We start from the raw sequence: 23742 nt of genomic DNA on the forward strand, positions 1-23742 counted from the left end.
GCATAACTGTGCTGCTAGGTGCTGGCTTATTGAAGTGTTCACGATATTGTTCCGCCACTAACTTTAAACTCGGCCCACCTTGATAACCGTTTCCGTACAAGCAAAAATAATACTCCACTATAAACACTTTTTCCTCCGTCACGAGACCCATTGTCACTTCCAATCACAGAGCACAACGTTCTTTACACAACTAATAATTCATCATGGCGATGTAACAACACGCAGATGCTCAGGCATGCGCATGCGCACTATGCGAAAATGAGTACTGTATATTTTGGCGCATACCGTAGATCAACAAGGTTCCCAGCCAGAAAGTTGAACTAATTTCCCTGACTTTCCCTGACAAAAATTTGGCATTTGCACAATTTTTAACAGCCTCCTCCACCCCCATTAGCTGTCAAACACCTGTACACAATATTTATTACTCAAACAGGAAGCCAGTTAACCCCTGGGTGGCAGATAGGGGGACCTTACAATTCAGTAGGGCTGGATGAAATACCCAATACAACCAGAGGATCAACAGGCAGCCCAGTTCCTGGGAGCTTTAAAATACTGGGACACCCTCTCTCCAGGTGACATAAATATGGAGGGCCCAAGACCAGGGTATGGGTGAAGACCCCAATGGCATCAGTGGCGGAGAAGGTGGACTTCGGTACGGCATCGATGGCGGAAGAGGGAAACTTGTAGCGTCTGTACTCCAGAGGAGCGGCTACAGAAGGCGTCTGTACTCCACTGGAGTGGAACAGAATAACACCTGGCAGTAGGTATAAAATGCCTCTGGGAGTGGTGACCCCATCGTAATAATAGCCTATATATAGTATGGTACTAGTAAATCAAGCTCGGAAAACGTTAGGGCATCCCCTGCTTAAGGCGATGTGCAGTTCTCAGGGTACTTGGGGGAACTGTGAGAAATGGGTGACCAGTAACCAAGATTAAGATAGGAATAGTAAATCTTATGACCCTGACAGGAAAGGCAGAGGAAGTAGTAGATTTCATGGAGAAGGAGAAGGTGGAAATGATGGGGCTGAGTGAAGTGAAGTGGAAAGGTAATGGAAGGAAGAAATTGAGGGAAGGATACACATTATACTGGAGTGGTGGCCAAGAGGCAATAAACGGAGTGGGACTTATCATTTTGAAGCAACTGGAGGAGTATGATGAAGTGGTAGAATGTATGAGTGACAGAATAATGAAGATGAAGAATGAAGTGATGTACTTCATACAAGTATATGCACCACAGACGGGAACCAGGGAAGAAGATATTGAAGGATTCTTGGAGAAAGTAGAAAGAGAAATTTCAGGTGTGGAAGTGGTTATTATGGGAGATCTGAATGCACAGGTCAGAAACGAGAGACAAGGAAAGGAAGAAGTCACTGGACCATATGGATATGGGAAAAGGAATTGTGAAGGAGGATCTAGTGGACTTCTGTGAAAGGAATTGACATATAGTGGGGAATACATGGTATCAAAAGAAAAACAGCACGAAAATTATGAGATATAGGTGGGATGACAGAAGAACAAAATCAGTAATTGACTACTTTTTGGTGGAAAGGACAAATCGCAGAAAATTGTTGGATGTGACAGCTTTACCAGAAGCATTTGATAGGGACCATAGAGTTGTGGTGGCAAAGAGGAGTGGGCTAATTTTAAAAAGGCAGTGCAGCAGAGTGTGCTTGTGACAGGACATCTACAAGAGTGAAAGAAAGGGAAACACCATGATGGAATGAGGAAGTGAGGAAAGTGGTGAAAGAAAAGAAGACAGCCTGGCGAGAATGGAACCGAGATCAAACAAAAGAAGGCAAAAGTATCTCAACAGCAAACGGAGATGTAAAAAGGTGGTAGGAGAAGAAAAACAGAGTTGGGAAGAATTTACACAAAAAATGAAAGTGGATGTAAGTGGCAGTAAAAGGATGCTGTATGAACTTACAAGAAGTAAGAGGACAGAAAGAGTTATCACAAAGCTAGTGAAAAAGGAAGATGGAGAATTGTTAACACACCCAGAAGAGATAAAGAGAAGATAGAAGGAGTATTCTGATAAGCTATTGAATGTGAACAACTGTACAGGGGAGGCAGAAGCAATACTGTGTGAGGACTCAACAACAGAGGATGATATAACAATGCTGGAGGTGGAGTTAGCGGTACAAAAGATGAAGATGGGGAAAGCAACAGGGATGGATGAAATCAGTGTGGAAATGATAAAGGCTGCTGGACCTGTTGGTATGCAATTGTAGTACTGTCTACTAAAATGTATGTGGAAACATAAATGTGTACCAGAAGAGTGGAAAAAAGGGATAATGACACCAGTGTTTAAGAACAGGGACAAGAAAGTTTGTGGTAACTATAGAGGAATCACACTTATATTGCAGGTAGTTAAAAGACTGGAAAGGATATTAGAAAGAAGAATGAAAAGAAAGATTGAAGGAGAGTTACAAGAGAAACAATATGGTTTCAGGAGTGGAAGATCTACAAAGGACTATCTTTAGCATGAGACAGCTGATGGAAAAGAACTGGGAATATGGAAAGGATCTGGTCCTGACTTTCATAGATATAGAAAAGGTACATGATAGTGTCCCCAGAGAGAAGGTTTGGGAAACCATGGTTAAAAGGAGACTCTGAAGAAAAATGTTAGAAATGGTGCAAGCAATGTACAACTGTATCAGCAGAGTACTGACCCCAGTTGGAAAGAGAGAATGGTTTAGGAATAAGATTGGACTAAGACAGGGAAGTGTGCTGTCACCTCTTTTGTTTATTATGGTCATGAACAAAACTGTAAAGGAAACAAAGGAAGCCTATGGAGATAAAGAGATGAAGATACTGTTATTTGCAGATGATGATGATGTAATCTGGGGAAAGAACAGCAAAGACGTGCAACAACAACTAGATATACTGAATGAGGCTTGAAAATCAGTACAGAGACTATGGTGATGTTGAGAGGGGAAAGGCAAGGAAAGGGCACTGTGAAAATTGGAAGTCAAAGTCTGGAAATCATGGACAGCTTTAAATACATAGGAAGTTAATTAATACAAAATGGAGATGGAGATTAGCAGGAGGGTACAGCAGGGTAATGCGTTCTACCAAAGTGTAAGAAAACTTGTTTGGGGCACAGAAGTACCAAGGAAAAGTAAAGAGATAATGTACTGTGTACCCACACTGACTTATGCAGCTGAGACTTGGACTTTGACTAGCAGGCAAGAGAGTAGAATTCAAGCCAGTGAGATGAAATGCCTAAGAAGTAAGATACAAAAGACAAGGAGAGACAGAGTGAGATATGAAGATGTTAGGTAGGAAGTTGGGATAGGAAAGCTAAATGAGAGAGTTGAAAAGAATCAACTAAGGTGGTTTGGACATGTAAAGAGGATGGAGGAGAATAGAATTCCAAGACGATGCTGGAGGCAAAGTGTGAGGGCAAGAGAGCAAGAGGAAGACCTGGAACAAGGTGGACTGAATCAATGAAGAGTGGCATAAAAAGACAAAATTTAGACTGGGACAGGCTCGTGGAAGAGGAATGGTAGAAGCAAAGGGGAAGATGGAGAAGTGCCATAAATACCCAACCCAGCAGGAGCTGGATAAGGGGAAATGATGATGATGATGATGATGATGATGATGATGAAATACAACATTCTGAACAGTAAAGTACATACAATTTAATAATGATCTGCCAGATAATAAGAAATGTTAATACATTTTATTTATACATGAATAAAGAAAGTCTATTAAAATTACTAATGAATGCAAAATGTTGGTAATAATGTTAAGAAAAATGCAGCACAACAAAATTACACACATTTTTTTTTTTTGTTTCAAGTAGGCATATTTTATCATCAATTCTGACTTCACATTCTTGTGACTGCAATCTTTTAACTTTTTTCTTCTTCCAAATTTCTTATTTCCTCATTTATTCTTAGTTTCTCAGCATTTTTTCTGTCCTCTTCTTTGATCTTCAAGCTTGTCTTCTCCAAGTAATTCTGGTATTTCTTATGAGCACATCTCACCGATAATATTCTATGATTAATTGGTACACATCTGACACCTCCATAGTACAAAATGGAATCACACATTTGTGTTAGTGCAATAATAATATTAATATTTTTACAGGACTTACTTTCTGGTAAATTAGCATTTGCAAAATATGCCTTGATCTGGTGTGAAATACTTCTTAGGCTCGTTCCAGACAATGAACATTTTCAAGCCATCGTACTGTATAATACTTCAGTCTTAACACTGTACTACCACTCACTGCAGTGAACTGGGTCCAGTGAGCTGGTGATTCTTCGAATAAATAATACATGTTATGCAGGAATGAGTTAAGTTCCCAATTTACGGTCATTAAACCAGTTTTAACAGCTCCACTGATGACATGCAAACCACACACTCCCCCAGGTTCAATAACCTTTTCCCATCAGGATTTTTTGTCTCCATTTCCACTTCAGGCTTCCTGAGAAAGCTTAAGTTCACATTAAGTCCATCCATTGAGACCTGCCAACAAGTTTTTTCCTTGAAGAGGTTGCAGTCCATGATTAAATTTCTGCAGCAGTTCTTGGGCAGTAGCACGATCCAAGAAAACACTTCCAATATCTAGAAACCACTTTATGAGTGATATAAAAAAATCTGACAATGAGATCCACTTGTCCATGTTGTGTTACTTTATTGAGTGACTCACCAAAAGAAACTACATAGTCCTCACAAGTTTTCAAATTGTTTGTTAATCTCTCACTGAAATGTGGTGCAATACCATGATTAATCACGTTTGAACACTTACACTCACCAAAGGTGAATTTTGATGCAATTGCACTATCTGGAAGCATAAGTTAAAATATTTCACATATATCTGCACATGAACTCACATCGTATTTACTAGCAACAACTTTAAATGCCCATAAAATTTCTGCTTTGACTACTTCATCTTTATTAAAATAAGAAGTAGTGTACCAACTTTCCACTTTCTATCCCTGCTCAGTCTTTACAGTTTCTGTTTAACTAACAGACGGTTTGACAGCGGTATTATCAAGAGATCCATGTCCAACATCTATACTTCTTGTTTCTGTTTAACTAGTAGCTACACTTCTTAATTCTGATGAACTAGCGCTAGGTTTGACAAAAAATAATGACAATGATGGCTGAGTTTAAACTTCTTTCTGCACACATTACAGTAGGCTTAAAATTTATTGTCTGCTACATCACTGAGCCAATCTACAAATTCTGGATTAAGGGTTGAATCCAGCTACTGATGGTTGAAAGTTGTTTCTCTTGCCATCTTATCTAATGCATAGGCCTAATCTGAAACAAAAGCATGTTAACTGTACACAAAAACTATATCAAAACACAAATACATTTATCTCAGCAATGTAAAGATATCTTGTTGGGATAAAAATATACCTGTACAGCTTGGTAGGGCCAGAGCCGCCACACACTGTTCAGCATTTCAACAAACTCATCTTGTTTTAATGCTGCCATAGCCTGAAACATGTACAATTTAAAAAAATAAAATCCAACTTACCTCATCAATTGATCACTTTTCCTTGCTTCAAAGGATTCACAGGTTGCAATTTGTCACCAGTATGAATTATCTGACACATAACAAATTTGAGTCAACTTCCCTGACTTTCCCTGACACATGCCAATTTTTTAAAGACTTCCCTGACAATTTTGTAATTCCCTGATCCCTGACTTCCCCTGACTTCCCAGGTCACTGGGAACCCCAATCAGCTAAACTGTAAGTATCTTTAGTAACGCATTTAACACACCTGAAATCTGTTAACTGCAGTCAAGTGTTGTTGGCCAATTTCTGCTGGAGACAATGTTGTGGGGTCTAAACCTACAGTTGCCTGTTTCTCATAAAATTCTTCCAAAGTGATTGGAAAAGTTTCCTCTGTTGTATTATTTTCCTAGAATAGCGGTTCTTCAATTACAATCACTTTATATTTTAGGGAAAGCTAGCAAACATGCATACGCAGTTTAAATTTCTTATTCAGAAGTGTATTTCAACAGCATATTGTATCGTGACGTATTATGATATCTAATAAGTGTAACAGTAACAGGCCGCATCAACTTATCAAAAATTTGCGTAATGTAACCAAAGAATTTTGGTTATCTTTCAGTGGACTCAGCGTTATGAAGCTGGTCGTTGACTGCCAGTGATCTGCGTTTATTGAAGCGGGCGTAACGATTGCAGGTGTGATGGGACGCTCTGAAACATCTTCAGCTTCCTAAGATAGGAACGCATTTTAAAGTCATTAAACAATACCTATAAGCACTGATTTGTGAATTAACAGAAGATTATTGAGCTTTACTTACCTTTAAGCATCTGATTCTTCGCTAACAAGAGAATTCGCTCAGACCGAGACATATTAGGATAACGGTCCATTGCTATGTTCTTAGGTAGGGAGTCCATCTGATTCTTCGCTAACAAGAGAATTCGCTCAGACTGAGACATACGAGGATAACGGTTCATTGCCATGTTCTTAGGCTTAAACACTTATTATCACAATGAGGGATTTTGGTAAAGAAAGAAAGAGTAGGTTAATTACAATGATGACACATTGCAGAGAAACAATGCAAACTATGTGTTTGTTTTCTTGCATAATGTGATTTGTATTTTGGAAACAAGGATATAGAGGAGATTGTTGCCTCTTACGTATTTTATATTTTAGATAATTCTTTTTACACATTTACATTTATCCATAGGCACATTATAGCGTAAACAAGAGGCCACTTTCATTTGAAGATACACAATTGAGTAGTGCAAAACTTTAACAGTCATTATTAAAACTGATGGAAAACATAAGAGTGATAGAGTGATGAAATATCATAAGTACCACAAAAATAATTTTTGTTGAAAAAAAAAATAGCATGATACCTGGACCAATATATATATTATTTTTTAAAGGAAAATTATCACTGCCTTCTGGATACTACTTTGAATTGCTTCCTAGGGTAATAATAGCGAGAAAAACAAGCATCAAGAAACTGTGATACTGAATCCAAGCAATAGCAATGGTGCACAGGTTTTATGACAATATCACAGTATAAGTTATACCACGATTTTGTAATGACTAATATTTATTGAGTTTGATGCACTAAGGCATAAGGCAATGCTATGGAGAAACCAACCATGTAACAGAAATTCAGCTGACCTTAGCTTTGGTACAATATCGACAGTGCCCTGGATCGGGAAATGTGAAAGACTTACGCCCATTGAATTGCATACGTCTGTGTTGTGGTTGTATGGACTACCATTGCTCAGGAACCATCCACATTCTTGGCCCCAACATGAAATTTCCAATGACATATTTCCCGAAGCAAGGAAAACAACTTGCCAAGTACTGACGATAAATGCTGTTGTGTCTCCCATTGACACTCATAGGTACAGTTCCTACTGGAAGCTCCTCTGCACAACAGCATGGCTCTTCTGTTCCACAAATAACACACAGAACACAAGCGACAAAATTTCTAGACAACCCGTAGCATCAGAACTTGTCACCAATAGAGTCCACGGGATTGTTCAATGAGAATCTCACCCTCCCGAAATTCATGCTTCAACACAATCTTCCACTACCTAAGAATTCCCATTTAACCCATCTGTAGAAGATTGACTCATTCGTCTTGGTGGATGTTTGCAGTTTGCCAACATCTCTCTTAAGAAGAACACCACCCCATACTACTTGATGGGAAGCATCACTTTGTTCACCTGAAGATACAAATCACCCATGTCAGCATCTCTCTTCTGGGTGTTTGGATTGTTCTGCCAAGCTAATGGGAGAAACATAGATTGCTCGTGCTCGTATGTAGATCAAAAGTGTGATAAGAAATGCCTTCCCAGCAAAATGGAAAAGAACTCTTGTGGACAATCAATTGAAGCCCCTCTTTCATGTGACAGTGAGAACTGGCTATGTATACAGAGTCTCTCATATAAAATACAACTGTCGAAGCAGCGTTTTTTATTCTCCAATATGCGTATGGGAGGCGCATGCATAGTTCTTGACCCTGCAAGCAGCCTGCACATGTTCGAGATAGCAAGCATTAGTCGCCAGTCTGAATCTCAGCTGTTATAATGGTGAGACAGTTATCATTGCAACACCGTATTTTCGTATGTAAAATTTTTGGTTTCATCTTAACGGTCGTGTGAACAGTGATAACTCTTGCTATTGGTGTGCAGAAATTCCTAATGGTGTTTATGAAGTCCCTCATTATGATAGGAAGATTGGTGTATGCCATTCTTCCATCAATTAACGGAAGAGGAAAAATTGCACGGATAGTTTCAACAAGATTCAGCCCCAGCTCATACAACAGAAGATTCCCTCCTTACAACCTTACAACCTCAGAAGTGTTTGCAGACAGAGTGATCAGTGCTGGTCCATTTCCCCCTCATTCTCCAGATCTAACTTTTACTTGTGAGGTAAACTGAAAGAAAAAGTGTATCGAAAAAATCCTCACACACTGAAGGAACTGAAAAAAACATTATGAATGAAATCAGGAACATTACAGTGACAGAACTAATTCACGTCAGCCAGAATGTAGTTACCAGATACAATGCCTGTATAACCCAGGAAGTATGACACTTCCAGCATCTTTTATAAGGTAAGATTTCATACAAGATTGCATACACACTTAAAGCAGGCCGGCCGCCCACGACATAAGTTCGGCTGAGGCAGCTGCTGTGGCGCAGAGTACAAACATAGTGCGTTTGATGATGATGATGCTTGTTGTTTAAAGGGGCCTAACATCTAGGTCATCGGCCCCATGGTGCGTTTGGTCTTAGTTATATGAGAGACCATGAAGTCATATACACAACAACTCAAGAGTTGTGTACTTCCATCACTTTGCACAGTTTCATCTCCACACCTCAGTGATTCTCAGGTACAGTAGAAGTCCTTTATAGCGAGAATTCATAACAGCGAAAAATTTACTCGCTATAGCGGATTGTCGTTATATCCGATTTTTGTATGAAAGTCGGAAAACCCTTCATGCACATTAAAATAGGTATGAAACGGCAATCAGTTTGTTCAAAACTTGCGTTTTCGCAGATGATATCTATACTACGGCTTACTTGTTTGATATTTTTCGTAATCCGATACAACGTGAAAGTGTATGTTTAATTACATTCTGAAAAAAAGTACCAGTACAGTATTTGTCCGAATCCAAGATGAACCCTACTTTTTCCTTCAAAAAATTTAAATCAGGCTCAAAAAGATGTTTGCAAAATCATATGAATGCCTTCTTGTACAGTGGTCTTACGCATTTTAGATTATTTTTTGACGGCAAACTTTGACTTTCGTTACGCCGTATTTGTTTTTTTTTTTTGTTTTTTTGCGGCTGCACAATTATTCTTTATTTCCGCGGGTTTAAGGACCATTAACTTAACATTGGCATCATAATACCGAAGAGAACTCGTTGAAAATTTTCCGGAAATACCTACTCCATGCGTCTCTACAATACAACGATCTATCAGGAAATTATTCTTGCTGTCTATAAAACGGTTACTTTTACGCAGCGTCAGATATAACCGGCTACTGCTAAACGCACGTCTCGCTTGTCGGGTTCGGCCAAATTCAGCGGCTAGCGATGTATAGGCCTAATCGCGAACGTTGATAGTCAACGAACGAGTTTACTGCGCCACGGTATGTCCATTCCGCCCTTGCGTTTTTCGTGCACATACCTCACAATTTCATCTTCGACTTCTTTAAAGCGTCCTTGTTGCGGACCACTGAATGTATTTTTTGTACAGTACGCATTTACTTTAACTCTTTGTCTTCACGCTAACGCCAAATATTGGCTTTAGTTAGGCCTATGCCGTATTTTCTTGCGGCTGCACAATTATTCTACAATTCCGAGTGTTTAATAAACATTAACGTAAAATTGGCATCATAATATCGACTAGAGCCCGTTGAAAATTTGCCGGCAATAGCTTTTCCACGTCTCTTTACAATACCACTATCCATCACGAAAATATTCCTGCTGTCTATAAACCTTAATTTTACTAAGCGTCAAGTACAATAGACGCGTTATGACTCTTCCACTGAGTAGCTATGGTTTTTCTAAGAATTCGAAGGGTAGCCTGTTTTGATGCCATTCTGCAGATTTGAGAAACACACAGGCACTGTACAAGCGATTGTCGCGGCTAGCGATGTGTAGTAAAGAGGCGGTCGTTTATTGTGAACGAGTTCTGTGCGCATGTGAAAAGAAGCAGCGTGGTTACCGCGGTAGTTGCCAGTGGTATCCATTAACTTACTGTTAGGCCGCGAATACAACAACCCTTGAGTTTACGCATGAGATTCTGAGAGAAAAAAGTCTTGGATTCGGAGAAATACGGTATCACTCCAGAGATTTCTGTAACAAACACCTCAGCTTTCTTCTTCAAACAGCGTCACCTAACCTAACCGTGTATGTAGCCTATCATGAAAACATTTGAAACGCATGTAGAGAAATAAACTCCTCGCCGTAACTAGACGCGAGAAGATATGAAATATCCTCCAGAGATTTCTGTAACAAACACCTCAGCTTTCTTCTTCAAACAGCGTCACCTAACCTAACCGTGTATGTAGCCTATCATGAAAACATTTGAAACGCATGTAGAGAAATAAACTCCTCGCCGTAACTAGACGCGAGAAGATATGAAATATCCTCTGAAATCAGTGATGTACGGTACTCTGCCATATCTTGAGGTGTATCGTATTCTTACTTAATTTCCGTATATAACATTAAAATTAAGATATAGTTTACTTCAGTCTTTATTTTTAAAGAGTTAACAACTGCTATCGACCACGTTATTTACGCATTTATTACAAAAACGTGTTGTCCTCTTTCATTTCGAATTTTCTTTAGAGAACAGCAGTCGATGGGTATTACCAATCAACTCCATCGCCTTTGAATGTCAACGAGAGAGCTCGCAAATGCACAAAGTGAGAAAACTATACCGTACCGAAGATGATCGGTCGCATTTTGTTGCAAACGTTTCAGTTTTCTTATTCAAACAGCGTCACATATCCTAAATTAACAGTACTATACGTATGATGAAAACACACTTCAAGCGCCAGTAGAGAAATTATACCTTTCTCGCTATGAATTTTCATAACAGCCTTTCCGTAATTTAACCAGACGCGACAAAATATAAACTAACCTCTGAAATCAATCAAGCACTCTGCCATATCTCGAGGTGTATCCCATTCTTATTTAATTGCAGTATTTAGCCTCAAAATTAAGCGGTCGTTTAGTCAGCCTTAATTTTTAATGAGTTAACAACCGTTATCGGACACGTTACTTACGCATTTATTACGAAAAAACGTTCTCTTTCATTTCGAATTTTCTTCACGGAACAGCTGTCGACGGATATTACTAATCGCCTCTGACATCGCCGTTGAATGTCGATGAGAGAAATCGCTGCTGTACATAGCGAGGAAACGATGCTGAAGGTAATCGATCGCATGCAATATCATCGCTGGGGTGCATTAATATCGGTAACGGAAAAAAATCGCCCGCGCTTAATCGCTCGTAATAACGGATGCTCCAGTGATAGGGTTCTCGCTGTAACCGAAGGACGATACACAGTTTAATATAGGAATTTTGGAGGGACAGAAAAAGTCGTCGCTATGAAGGAGTTCTCGTTATATGACGTACTCGCTATAGCGGACTTCTACTGTATATGAGGTTTGCCTAACATTGCCTACACTGACAATGACAAGATGTTTCACACCTCTAACAGAGAACTGACTCATTAGTGGGGCACTTATACTGCTCCAAAACCCAAATGGCATCTTGCAGAAAATGGGATCACGTAGAGGTTCATTCCTCCCAGGTCTGCTTGGTGGAGAGGCTGGTAGGAGAGGACGATTGATAGTATGAAACACACTGAGCAAGTTGGTTGTGCGGTAAGGGGAGCCCAGCTGTAAGCTAGTATTTGGGAGATAGTGGGTTTGAACCCCACTCTCAGCAGCCCTGAAGATGGTTTTTCGTAGTTTCCCATTTTCACACCAGGCAAATGCTAGGGCTGTACCTTAATTAAGGCCATGGTCGTTTCCTTCCCACGCATATCCTATCATTGCCATAAGACCTATTTGTGTCAGTGCGATGTAAAGCCAATTGTAAAAACAAAAACAAAAACACCAGCGAAACACTGTCTGAGGAAGGTCTTGGGTCCGTCGAAATGACAGAGCAAAGAATGAACCCGTTCTGTTCATGAATGAAACAGTCCTAAACTCCACGCCTATAACAAAATCCAAGGAAGTAGAATGCTAACCAATAACACAATCACATTTCCTCTACAGAGAAAAGCTGTACAAGCCACAGCAAACCTGAACCTGCAGTTAGGGTTAACTTAAAAAGATAATTCAGATAGCACCAGAAGGCAGCAGACCAGCTATCGAAACGGTGTCAAAGGAGTACCTCACACAATTCCTTGTGTCAGGGACCGAAAATGGCTTCCCATGCCAAGGACTTAAACAGCTCCTTGACCTCTCTATGTATTAGTATTTGTTTTCTATAAATGCTCAGGTAAGACAGCTATCAAAAGCGAAATATATATCTAGGAAACAGATGGAGAGCAGCAGCTTTAGTGCAGGAATGTGTGGATAGAGTAGACATAAAAGAAAGACATACATATATTATCATTATAGACTGTTACGCCTTTCAGCATTCAGTCTGCAAGCCTCTGTGAATTTACTAAATGTTGCCACAATCCTCTATTTGCAACTAGTGCTGTGGCCTCATTTAGTTCTATACCTCTTACATTTAAAAAGTTAGAAAAAGAGTCTAACCATCGTCGTCTTGGTCTCCCTCTACTTCTCTTACCCTCCATAACAGAGTCCATTATTCTCCTAGGTAACCTATCCTCTTCCATTCGCCTCGCATGACCCCAGCACCGAAGACGGTTTATGCATACAGCTTCATCCATCGGGTTCATTCCTAAATTAGCCTTTATCTCTTCATTCTGAGTACCCTCCTGCCATTGTTCCCACCTGTTTGTACCAGCAATCATTCTCGCTACTTTCATGCCTGTTACTTCTAACTTACGAATAAGATATCCTGAGTCCACCCAGCTTTCGCTCCTGTAAAGCAAAGTTGGTCTGAAAACAGACCGATGTAAAGATAGTTTCGTCTGGGAGCAGACTTCCTTCTTACAGAATATTGTTGGTCGCAACTGCGAGCTCACTGCGTTAGCTCTACTACACCTTTATTCAATCTCACTTACTACATTACCAACCTGGGAGAACACACAACCTAAATACGTGAAATTATCGACCAGTTCTAGCTTTGTATCACCAATCTGACATTCAATTCTGTTGAATTTCTTACCTACTGACATCAATTTAGTCTTCAAGAGGTTAATTTTCATACCATACTCATTGCATCTATTTTCAAGTACGAAGATATTTGACTGCAGGCTTTCGGCACAATCTGCCATGAAGACCAAGTCGTCAGCATAGGCCAGACTGCTTACTAAATTTCCACCTAACTGAATCCCTCCCTCCCTCCCATTTTATACCTTTCAGCAGATGATCCATGTAAACTACGAACAGCAAAGGTGAAAGATTACAGCCTTGTCTAACCCCTTTAAGTACCCTGAACCAAGAACTCATTCTACCATCAATTCTCACTGAAGCCCATTTGTCAACATAAATGCCTTAGATTGATTTTAATAACCTACCTTTATTTCCATAGTCCTCCAGTATGGCAAACATCTTTTCCCTCGGTACCCTGTCATAAGCTTTCTCTAGATCTACAAAACATAAACACAACTGCCTATTCTTCTCGTAGCATTTTTCAATTACCTGGCGCATACTGAAAATCTGATCCTGACAGCCTGTCTGTGGTTTGAAACCACACTGGTTTTCATCCAACTTCCTCTCAACGACTGATCACACCCTACCTTCCAAGATGCCAGTGAATACATTGCCTGATATACTAATCAATGGGATACCTCGATATTTGTTGCAATCCTTCCTGTTCCCTTGCTTGTAGATAGGTGCAATTACTGCTTTTGCCCAATCCGAAGGTACCTTAACTACACTCCATGCTAATTTTACTACTCTATGAAGCCATTTCATCCCTGCCTTCCCACTATTCTTCACCATTTCAGGTCTAATTTCATCTATTCCTGCTGCCTTATGACAATGGAGTTTATTTACCATCCTTTCCACTTCCTCAAGCATAATTTCACCAACATAATTTTCCTCCTCCCCATGAGCTTGGCTGTTCACAACACCACCAGGATGTTTTCCTTTTACGTTGAGATGATGTTCAAAATATTCCCTCCACCTCTCCAGTGATTCCCTGGGATCTATTATGAGTTCACCTGAATTACTCAAAACACTGTTCATTTCCTTTTTCCCTCCCTTCCTAAGATTCTTTCTTACTGTCCAGATAGGTTTCCCTGCTGCTTGACCTAGCTTTTCCAGGTCATTACCAAAATCTTCCCATGACTTCTTTTTGGATTCAACAAATATTTGTTTTGCTCTGTTTCTTTCATCTACGTACAAATGCCTGTCTGCCTCGGCCCTTGTTTGGAGCCATTTCTAATAAGCCTTCTTTTTACATTTACAAACTGCTCTCACTTCATCATTCCACTAAGATGTTCGCCTTTTCCCATCTTTACAAACAGTTGTTCCTAGCCATTCCCTTGTTGTTTCTACTACAGCTTCCTTGTATGCCACCCATTCTCTTTCTATATCCTGAACCTGCTTACTGTCTACTGTTTGAAACTTCTCACTAATCATATCCATGTACTTCTGTCTAATTTTGTTGTCCTGGAGATTTTCTACCGTTATTCGTTTGCAGACAGATTTCACTTTCTCTACTCTAGGCCTAGAGATACTTAGTTCACTACAGATCAGATAGTGGTCTGTATCATCGAAAAATCCCCGGAAAACTCGTACATTCCTAACAGATTTCCTTAATTCGAAGTCGGTTAAAATATAGTCTATTATGGATCTGGTACCCCTAGCCTCCCATGTGTAGCTGTGAATAGCCTTATGCATGGGTCCAAAATTTTTGGCTGCAACCTTTGTCACTAGAGGATAGAATAACTGTTCGCAAGTAGATGCTGTCTGAGGAAACGGGAGTGGGGAGACAGACAGACAGACAGACAGACAGACAGACAGACAGACAGACAGACAGACAGACAGACAGACAGACAGACAGACAGACAAAATAATGTAAAACAGGGCCAGTTGTCTACGCTGGGTGCTTTCCTCGACCTGAACACCAATTTATGTCCAACTTAGGAATCTCTATGTACGAGACGGTGGGAAGTTAGGAATAAATGTTCGAGGCCTTGAACTGTGAAATATCATCAAACGTGATTTGATGGTGCCGGGTGTGAATGGGGACAGGAAGATGTATGTTAGTGGTTTTGCATGTACTGTGATGGCTACACATTTGTTTGGCAAGTTTATTGGTAGTTAAGCCTTTTCTTTATCTGTATTCTAACCCAGCGACCATACACATAAGTCACTGCTGCTAGACTTGTACTCTCTGGTTCCTCTAAATAATAAAATATAAGACTGAGTTAGTTGAAGGAAGTTATAGGATTCACAGTTTATTGTTAGCATAGTGAAATCCCCATATCCCTAAAGCACCAAAAGTCTGATCAAAAACTTCCAGCATTTACACAATAAGTAAAATAAGGCTACACTTACAGTATTGCTTCAGCAATTGTTTTAATGTATTCCAGTTTAGACATCACTCCAGGTACCTCACGCGGAGTGCTCCTTAGTTCAAGATAAATCACACCATCATTGGCAAATTCTTGAATAACATCTTGTGTGGCTTTGAAGACAGCTGCTGGATGTGATGTTAATGACTGAGTAATATTGAATAATTGGAAACATCTGTAAGAGGAAAGGAAAAACAAAGAAATAATGATCAAAACTTAAGTTCCCAGAAGGAAATCATAATTTAATTTCACAGACTGCAAACATGACAAAGTATTCAAACTCTTTAGGCTTTATCAACTGTGAATATTACTGAAGAAATCTTTTTTTTTTTCTTTTTTTTTGCTACTTGCTTTACGTCGCACCGACACAGATAGGTCTTATGGCGACGATGGGACAGGAGAGGGCTAGGAATGGGAAGGAAGCGGCCGTGGCCTTAATTAAGGTACAGCCCCAGCATTTGCCTGGTGTGAAAATGGGAAACCACGGAAAACCATTTTCAGGGCTGCCGACAGTGGGGTTCGAACCTACTATCTCCCGAATACTGGACACGGGCCGCACTTAAGCGACTAGAAATAATTTTCAAAATTCCAGCAGATACACTCAAAAAGGCACATTAATGGGAAATCATTTTCCCAATGTGAGGGCAAGAACTCCTGAATTTTGCACACGAACAAGAAAATGAACAGGATATTCACAAATAAGTTAGATGGCAAAGACAAGCATCACGCAAAGAGACGGAGTGTAATTCAGACTGTTCTTCATGTTAACTACCTGATTGTGCTCAATGCTATACTTAAAGTGAGCTTAGAAAATAATAGGCTATAAAGGCTTTAAAGAACTTTTTAATTATCTGTATATCTATCGACATGATAATACAGCTTCTGGGCTTTTGCCATGCCAAGAAAACAGGGAGAAATTTCTTTATGATTTGCGGAGTGGACAGACAAGGTTTTCTTCTGAAGATGCAGAGAAAAGTTTCCGTGGAATGTAAAGAATTTCTCCTTGTTTTCTTAACATGGCGAAAGACTGAAAACTGTATTATGATGTGTATGTCTATAAATACGGGCCTTCGATTAATATGGAGTGGTCTCTGATGCCTACACAGTGCCTTGCATTATTACTATTTATGGCCTTCCCTGCCCATTACTGGGTCCAGCCCTCCATTAGCTTCCAGTTTAGTTGTGCTGGACAATGTAAGAGTTATTGTACTGTAGCTCCTATAACGTAAGTGCGATCAGTAGAAAAAATCTTTTGTGGTCAGTTTGACTGCATTACACTCTTCCAATTTCACACCAGGCAAATGCTGGGGCTACACATTAACTAACGCCATGGTCGCTTCCTTCCCACTCTTTGCTCTTTCCCATTCCACTGTCACCATATGACCTATCCGTGCCAGTGCGATGTAAAGACAATTTAAATCCTTCCTTTTTAGGGCTTCAACATGGCAGCTTAGGCAGCCAAAATACTCCTGTAATAAAAGACAACTCTTAGTAAATTGATAATTCTCTCTCAAGGAAAAGGAAAAATGTGAATGTTCAAGACCAGAACTGAAGAGTTTATTTCCAAAGTGATGTAAATCCATGAAATGCAAAGCTTCATAAACCACAATTTTTTATTTTCTTATAATTAAATTCAGATATGAATATGAATTAATTCATTCAATATTTCTATACACATCATGACACTGTGTTTTAGAAACCTCTTATCAATGGAAATGATCGTAAAAATTTCGTGTAAGTTTGAGTTAGGTCATTTCAGAACTAAATCATTTATTGATGTATGATTTGAGTGACATTTATGAACATTTAAATGGTTTCAACACAACAATGTTTACCTACTTTTCAAATATTGATCATAAAGAAAATACAACAATTTTTACAGCACTTACAAGAGCGAAATACATTTTAAAATAATGTTCCAAAACATGGAGAAAATTACATTGTCTTCTATCATCGCTATCACTGACATAATCCTTATTAATACTGCAGGATGGTCCTCCATTATGCTGAATTTATTTAGAAGCATTTTTAAGACTGTTATCTTCTTCCTCCTGTTTTACAGGATGGCCTAACTATTCTTGTCAAGTCTTGACAGATGACCCTTCAACAATGTGTGAAAACAGCCTGACATTCCTGAATATGCACATTTTCAGAACACTTAATTTGCACACGAGAGTCAATAACAAACATGAGGCAGATAACTGAAAAATGCCGCGAGTTCTGTGTCCCTGCCTATATTTGTTTCTTTGATTATAAAAAGGCCTTCGACTGTGTCAAGTGGGACAAGTTGTGGGAAGTGCTCAATGAATGTAGAGTCCCAAAACACTTACCGTCATTACGGAAAGGTCTTTATAACAGTCATAATGCAACCGTAAAAGTGGATGGTGAATGCTGAGAATTTTTCAATGTGACAAATGAGTCAGGCAAGGTTGCATATTGTCACCCCAACTCTACAACATCTACGCAGAGTATGTAATGAGAAGAACAGTGGATGGCTGGGATAATGGAATTTCAATCGGTGGTAGGAAAAACAACAATTTACGCTTCGCTGATGATACTACACTCATTGCAAGAAGTGGACAAGAACTTGATAAATTTCTCTCTAGAGCAAAACTCATTAGTTTGGATTTTGGTCAAGAAATTAACATGATAAAGACCACAATAACAGTTATCAACCGACAAAGTCAAATCCCAATCCAAATGACAGGATGCCTGAAAGATTTGGAGTTGGTGAATGATTGTGTATAGCTGGGCTCCATAATCAGTAACAGACGAAATTGTGATAAAGAAATAAAACGACGTATTGTCCTAGGTCGTGCCACAATGGTTAAACTTACAAAGATCTGGCAGAACCAGGCATTATCCAAAACAGTGAAAATAAGATTGGTGGAATCATTGGTGTTTACTGTTTTCCTGTACAGTTGTGAGACCTGGACTGTGAAGGCTAGTGACAAGAACCGAGTAGATGCCTTTGAGATGTGTTGGCGGAGAATGCTCCGTATACCATGGACAGAAAGAAGAACAAATGCTTCCATTATAGAAGAAGTGAGCATCACAAAACTTCTATCTTCCTGCGTTAGTTACCTCCAGTTCCTGGGACACACTTTGAGGAGAGAAGGAGACAATTTAGTAAAGACCATTCTGCAAGGCAAAATTGAAGCACCAGATCAAGAGACAGAACAACAAGTAAAGGGTTAGACCAAGCAAAGAAGATCACTGGTCTACCTGTTTAAAATACCTTCAGAAGAGCTGAAGACCACTGAGTATGGAAAAATCTTGTTAAGGATGCAGTTACTAATGAAGTGAAGAAATGAGGTCACGGCGCTCAGCAATGAGTAAACCGACTGCTGATGATAATTTGCACTTATCCAAATAGATTTCAACTCTGAGATATTAGAATCCAATTCTGATTTAATATGTTCGTTATCTGAGGTTTTCATAAGTAATGAATTTCATTTTTTAATCGTATTGACAATTAATCACATGGTAAAGTAGAAAAGGGTCCACCTATTCAATATATTTCAATTATGTAATTATATTCAGTCCGGCAAAAGCTTCCGTAGCTTATAGAAACATCAGACAATGCATTAGGGGGCAAGTCTCAAGCAGCTTCATGTTTTGTTTCTTCTTTATTCTGCATTGTCCCCTCTAACATTAGCTCCTTTTTCAAATCAGTTCTTTATCTTTTCTCTTTCAGACAACTACTGCACACTCAATCCATTTGACAATCGCAGAGATTTTTCTCCTGGGCCAAATACTCCACTGATCCAAGTTGTAGATGTCTCCCTCAGCCACATCAATAAACATGCAAATTCTGATCAGTTATTTATCAGCGAAATATCTTGCTTCTACTCGCCCCGCTTTTTATAAGTGCGTTGTTTAAATGATATCGTCCCTGGAAAGGTAAAGTGTTGTAAGTCACATTTTCATAATCTATTAGCTTCATTTCCGTATTGATTGCTACTATAACAATACTAACATCTTACACAATTCCAAATCAGTCAACAACATAAATCAATACAACCACTCAGGTGTCTACCACCTGAAATGTAATGACTGCGAGGCCAGCTACATAAGGCATACCGGGAAAAACTTTCAGATACGATATAACGAACAAATAAATGCAGTTAAACATAGACATTTTTCAGCCATGGGACAACATATTAATGACCAAAAACATAGATTCACAAATATTAACAATGACATGCAAATTCTGAATACAACCCTAAGAGTCCCTTGCTCAGTATATTGGAAGAATTCTACATAAACTTAGACCAATACGTCAACCCAAATTTCAACTTAAATGAAATCACAGAAAAAGCCAACATTCTTTTCGATACAGTCATTCCCCTTCTAAAAAATTATTATTTGAAAAGAATTAAGAAACAACAACTCACACATACAAATGAACCACTTAAAGACTTCCCCTATTCTAGCCCCGCTTCCTCCACAGGCGCTCCACCCATCCCTCCAAACCTCTCCCCCGCAGCCGCGAACTACAGCCCCAGAATAACACGTAACAGATCTCGACGTGCAGCCGTGCAGCGCACACAGTGCCAACACTCAACGTAAGTACTCATACAAATTATTTCTACTTACAGATATCATATTCTACAACATAAAAGAAGCCCTCACGCTATCACCAGAACAAATGTACATTGGCTAACATCGACATAATTTAAACCTTACTTCAAGATGTACGGCATATCAAATGATATTCAGTTCATAATAGGCACTATTTAACTTAATAATGGCACACGCAATTCTTGACAAAAACATCTGTATATCAAGATAACTTCATCACCTGGATACTAGCAGTAGTCAAGGAAAATTGGAACGAATGAAAAATTATAAGCCTCAACTTTAGCATATATACACCGTGTACTTACCAATTTACAAGTACAATGCAGCAATAACAAACAGTACAAATTAGAACAAAAAATTGGACCCATTTTATTTGTTTTCACCATTTCATCCATTTTTAACCGGCCTGTTACATCGGGTCTAAAACTTTTTATGTATACATATTCTTAAAGATGATAAATGCTGTAAATATGTAACAATTTTACAAACACTAGTGTAAACAAGTGTAAACTTCATTTGATGTTCAATAGATTAGGCACAATGAGGTGATATGCCTCACATAACAAGTACTTTTTAAGCCAAAGAAAAAGATCCATTTACTATTTTAATAAGCAACTTTTTAATGTTTGGTTCAATTGGGTCAGTTGTATGAAGGTCTTACTGTCTTACATGTGATGTTTTTGAAACCAATTTAATGTGTGTCAGCTGAGGATGACCCCATAGGGGTCGAAAACGTACTGAATTTACTGCATTATAGTAAATAAATATTGTATTGATAAGGTGGAGGCTTCTAAATCATTTTTATGTTGTAGTCACATTTTCGTCAAAATTGAGGTTGCGATGTTTACTAGTCAATCAGACTCCACTGCACACACTGGCAAAGTACTGTAAGCATCAAATGAATCTAGAAGGTAAAAACAATGTAAAATATGAAATTATCGTAACCACCATCAGTAATATAGAGAACACCAGGTTAAGAAGTTATTATATTAATAAAACCACCTTTCCAATACACAATAGTCCTTTATATTTAGGATAAAACCATTTAATTACAAGTAGGACATGTTTCCCTCAATCTTAGTGAGCATCATCAGCTATAGATAACATAATCCATGGTGGGTCAGGGCCCTGATCCTGGTATATATAACAAAAAAAAACCGTCTAATATACATTGATAAAATACGAATTTTAACAATTTAAAAATAATCAGTAAGATTATATCATGTCTATTAAAACAAATATTGATCATTAAAATTGCTTAAAATGTAAGTGGAATGAATGACATGAAATGTTACTATAGTATGTAGTGATTAAATGTTTGTATAAATCAATGACCATAATAATCTTCGCTCAATTGCATTAGACTGTTTATGATTAAAAACAGTCATTCACATAAGGGTGAGCTCTTGTAATGAACTATGATGTTGTTTTTTAAAATAAACATGATGAGGAATGCTAAAATCACATATATTGGTTGAAAAACAAACTGCGCTGATGATAAAACGTCATCTGGATCGGCGTAAATAACCTCTTTCTTCCACTTTGCTGAATACTCAAAAGAAAATAAACGATATTTGGTTGAAAAACGAAATTAAATTACATTATAAGAAAAAGTCATTTTTTAATGTACAGCTCTATAATGCGCATTTAGAGATTTCTTCGAACATGCCTCCATTAGAATGGGCCTCCTATTCTAAATTTGTTAATGAGAAAGTGTCAGCTGTAATGAGCAAAAAAAACTAAAATTTCTCAAGGATTCAAAAACAAAGTCCGTCAACTCTCACAGAATGAATAATTCACATACACCCCAGTTAAACAATACTCCCACCACTGTGAATCTATCTGATACCACATTCACTAGTAGCAAAATGGACCTCTTGAATAAAGGCATGAAATTTAACTGGCCCAACCCCAATAAGTCTGATGACCTCATTACCAGATTGCCGAGGCTGAATCTAGTATTTTAAAACTCCCTATCGAACATCAAAATGACGTGAAATACGAAGTAAAGAAGAACCTCCCCTCTTTAGTTAATGAATTGAAATCCAAGTCAATATCAAACTTTAAGAAACAGATAACTGGAATCAATAGTAAAATCAAAAATAACAATATCATAGTCACAAAAGCGGACAAAGGTCCCACAACGGTTCTAATGAATAAAGAAGAATACATTAGCAAAACCGAAGATTTCTTTTCTGCTGAAACTTATAATATAGTGGAAAAAGACCCCACATTAAAAATCCAACGAGATCTTAAGAACCTGTTAAAAAAGTCTTCTTTTCTTTTACAAGAGTATGAACAACAGAAACTTACCATAATGAACCCTAAGTTACCCACAGCCAGAGCTCTACCAAAAATACATAAACAAGGGATACCAATGAGCCCCATTATAAATTGTAGAAATAGTCCCACATATAACGTTTCAAAATTTTTGCATCGTTTCCTATACAAGCATTATAAATTCAATAATAAAGCCTACATAAAGAATTCTGTCGACTTCTGCAACAAATTGTCCACATTCAAGCTAACAGATAATCATGTTATGGTATCATATAATATCACTAACATGTATTCGAACATACCCGTAAATGACACAATTAACATTGTAAAATCTAACCTTTTGAAACGTAACAGTCTAAGCAGATATGAAATAGACGATTTTATTAATTTATTGAAATTCGTACTTAATAACTATTTCACATTCAATAATAAAATATATCATCAAAAAGGCTTAGCAATGGGCGACCCAATTTCCGGCATTCTTGCCAACATCTTTATGGACGATATGGAATCCAAATTAATAATTAATAAAATTAACGGCGTAAGTCTCAGGCTAAGATTTGTGGGCAATACATCCGTGATCATAGATAAACAATTGAATAATAGTGACAACGTACTCAGGCTCCTTAACAACCTTAACCACAGTATTCAGTTTACTAAAGAGGACGAGGTCAAAAACTCCTTAAACTCTTTAGACTTAACTTTGACTAGAGATAAAGATAAGTTCATTTACCAAATTTACAGGAAACCATCTGCCACTCCTATAACAATAAAAAGCGAATCCTTGCACCCCCACTCCCATAAGCAGGCTACATTTTACAGCTTGATTCACAGGGCCATGAACATTCTTCTTTCTAATGCTAATCGAGAAAAAGAACTACGTTTCATCAAAGAATTAGCCATGATGAATTGTTTTAAACCTGATATGATCACCAGAATCATAGGTAAAATTAGATCGAAGAGTACAACTACATTAGTTCCCAAAAAAACAAAAAAAAAACAACAAATTTTGCTATTTTTACTTTCACCAACCCAGCTATTCACAATGTCACTAAACCATTAAAAAAGCACAATATTAACATTGCATACCGGATCCGCAACACCAACCGTAATATTTTATTCAATTCCAACTCAGTTAATACAATTTACGACAGATTCTCAAACTCGGGAATATATAGACTCAGATGCACACAGTGCAATTTTTCTTATATAGGGCAAACTGGCTGTAGCTTTAG

The 23742-nt window shown here is 38.3% G+C and overlaps 1 protein-coding gene across 1 annotated transcript in view; it reads right to left on the reverse strand.

Moving 5' to 3' along the window:
- LOC136863932 (adenosine deaminase-like protein) overlaps positions 1-23742 on the reverse strand; it is a 384258-nt gene that overhangs the window by 233469 nt on the left and 127047 nt on the right. The window contains exon 4 of the mRNA XM_067140373.2: positions 15627-15818. Within this exon, the coding sequence (XP_066996474.2) occupies positions 15627-15818 (192 nt within the window). The remainder of the gene's footprint in view (positions 1-15626; positions 15819-23742) is intronic.

The sequence above is a fragment of the Anabrus simplex genome, chromosome 2, assembly GCF_040414725.1.
Source record: "Anabrus simplex isolate iqAnaSimp1 chromosome 2, ASM4041472v1, whole genome shotgun sequence".
Lineage (NCBI taxonomy): Eukaryota > Metazoa > Arthropoda > Insecta > Orthoptera > Tettigoniidae > Anabrus > Anabrus simplex.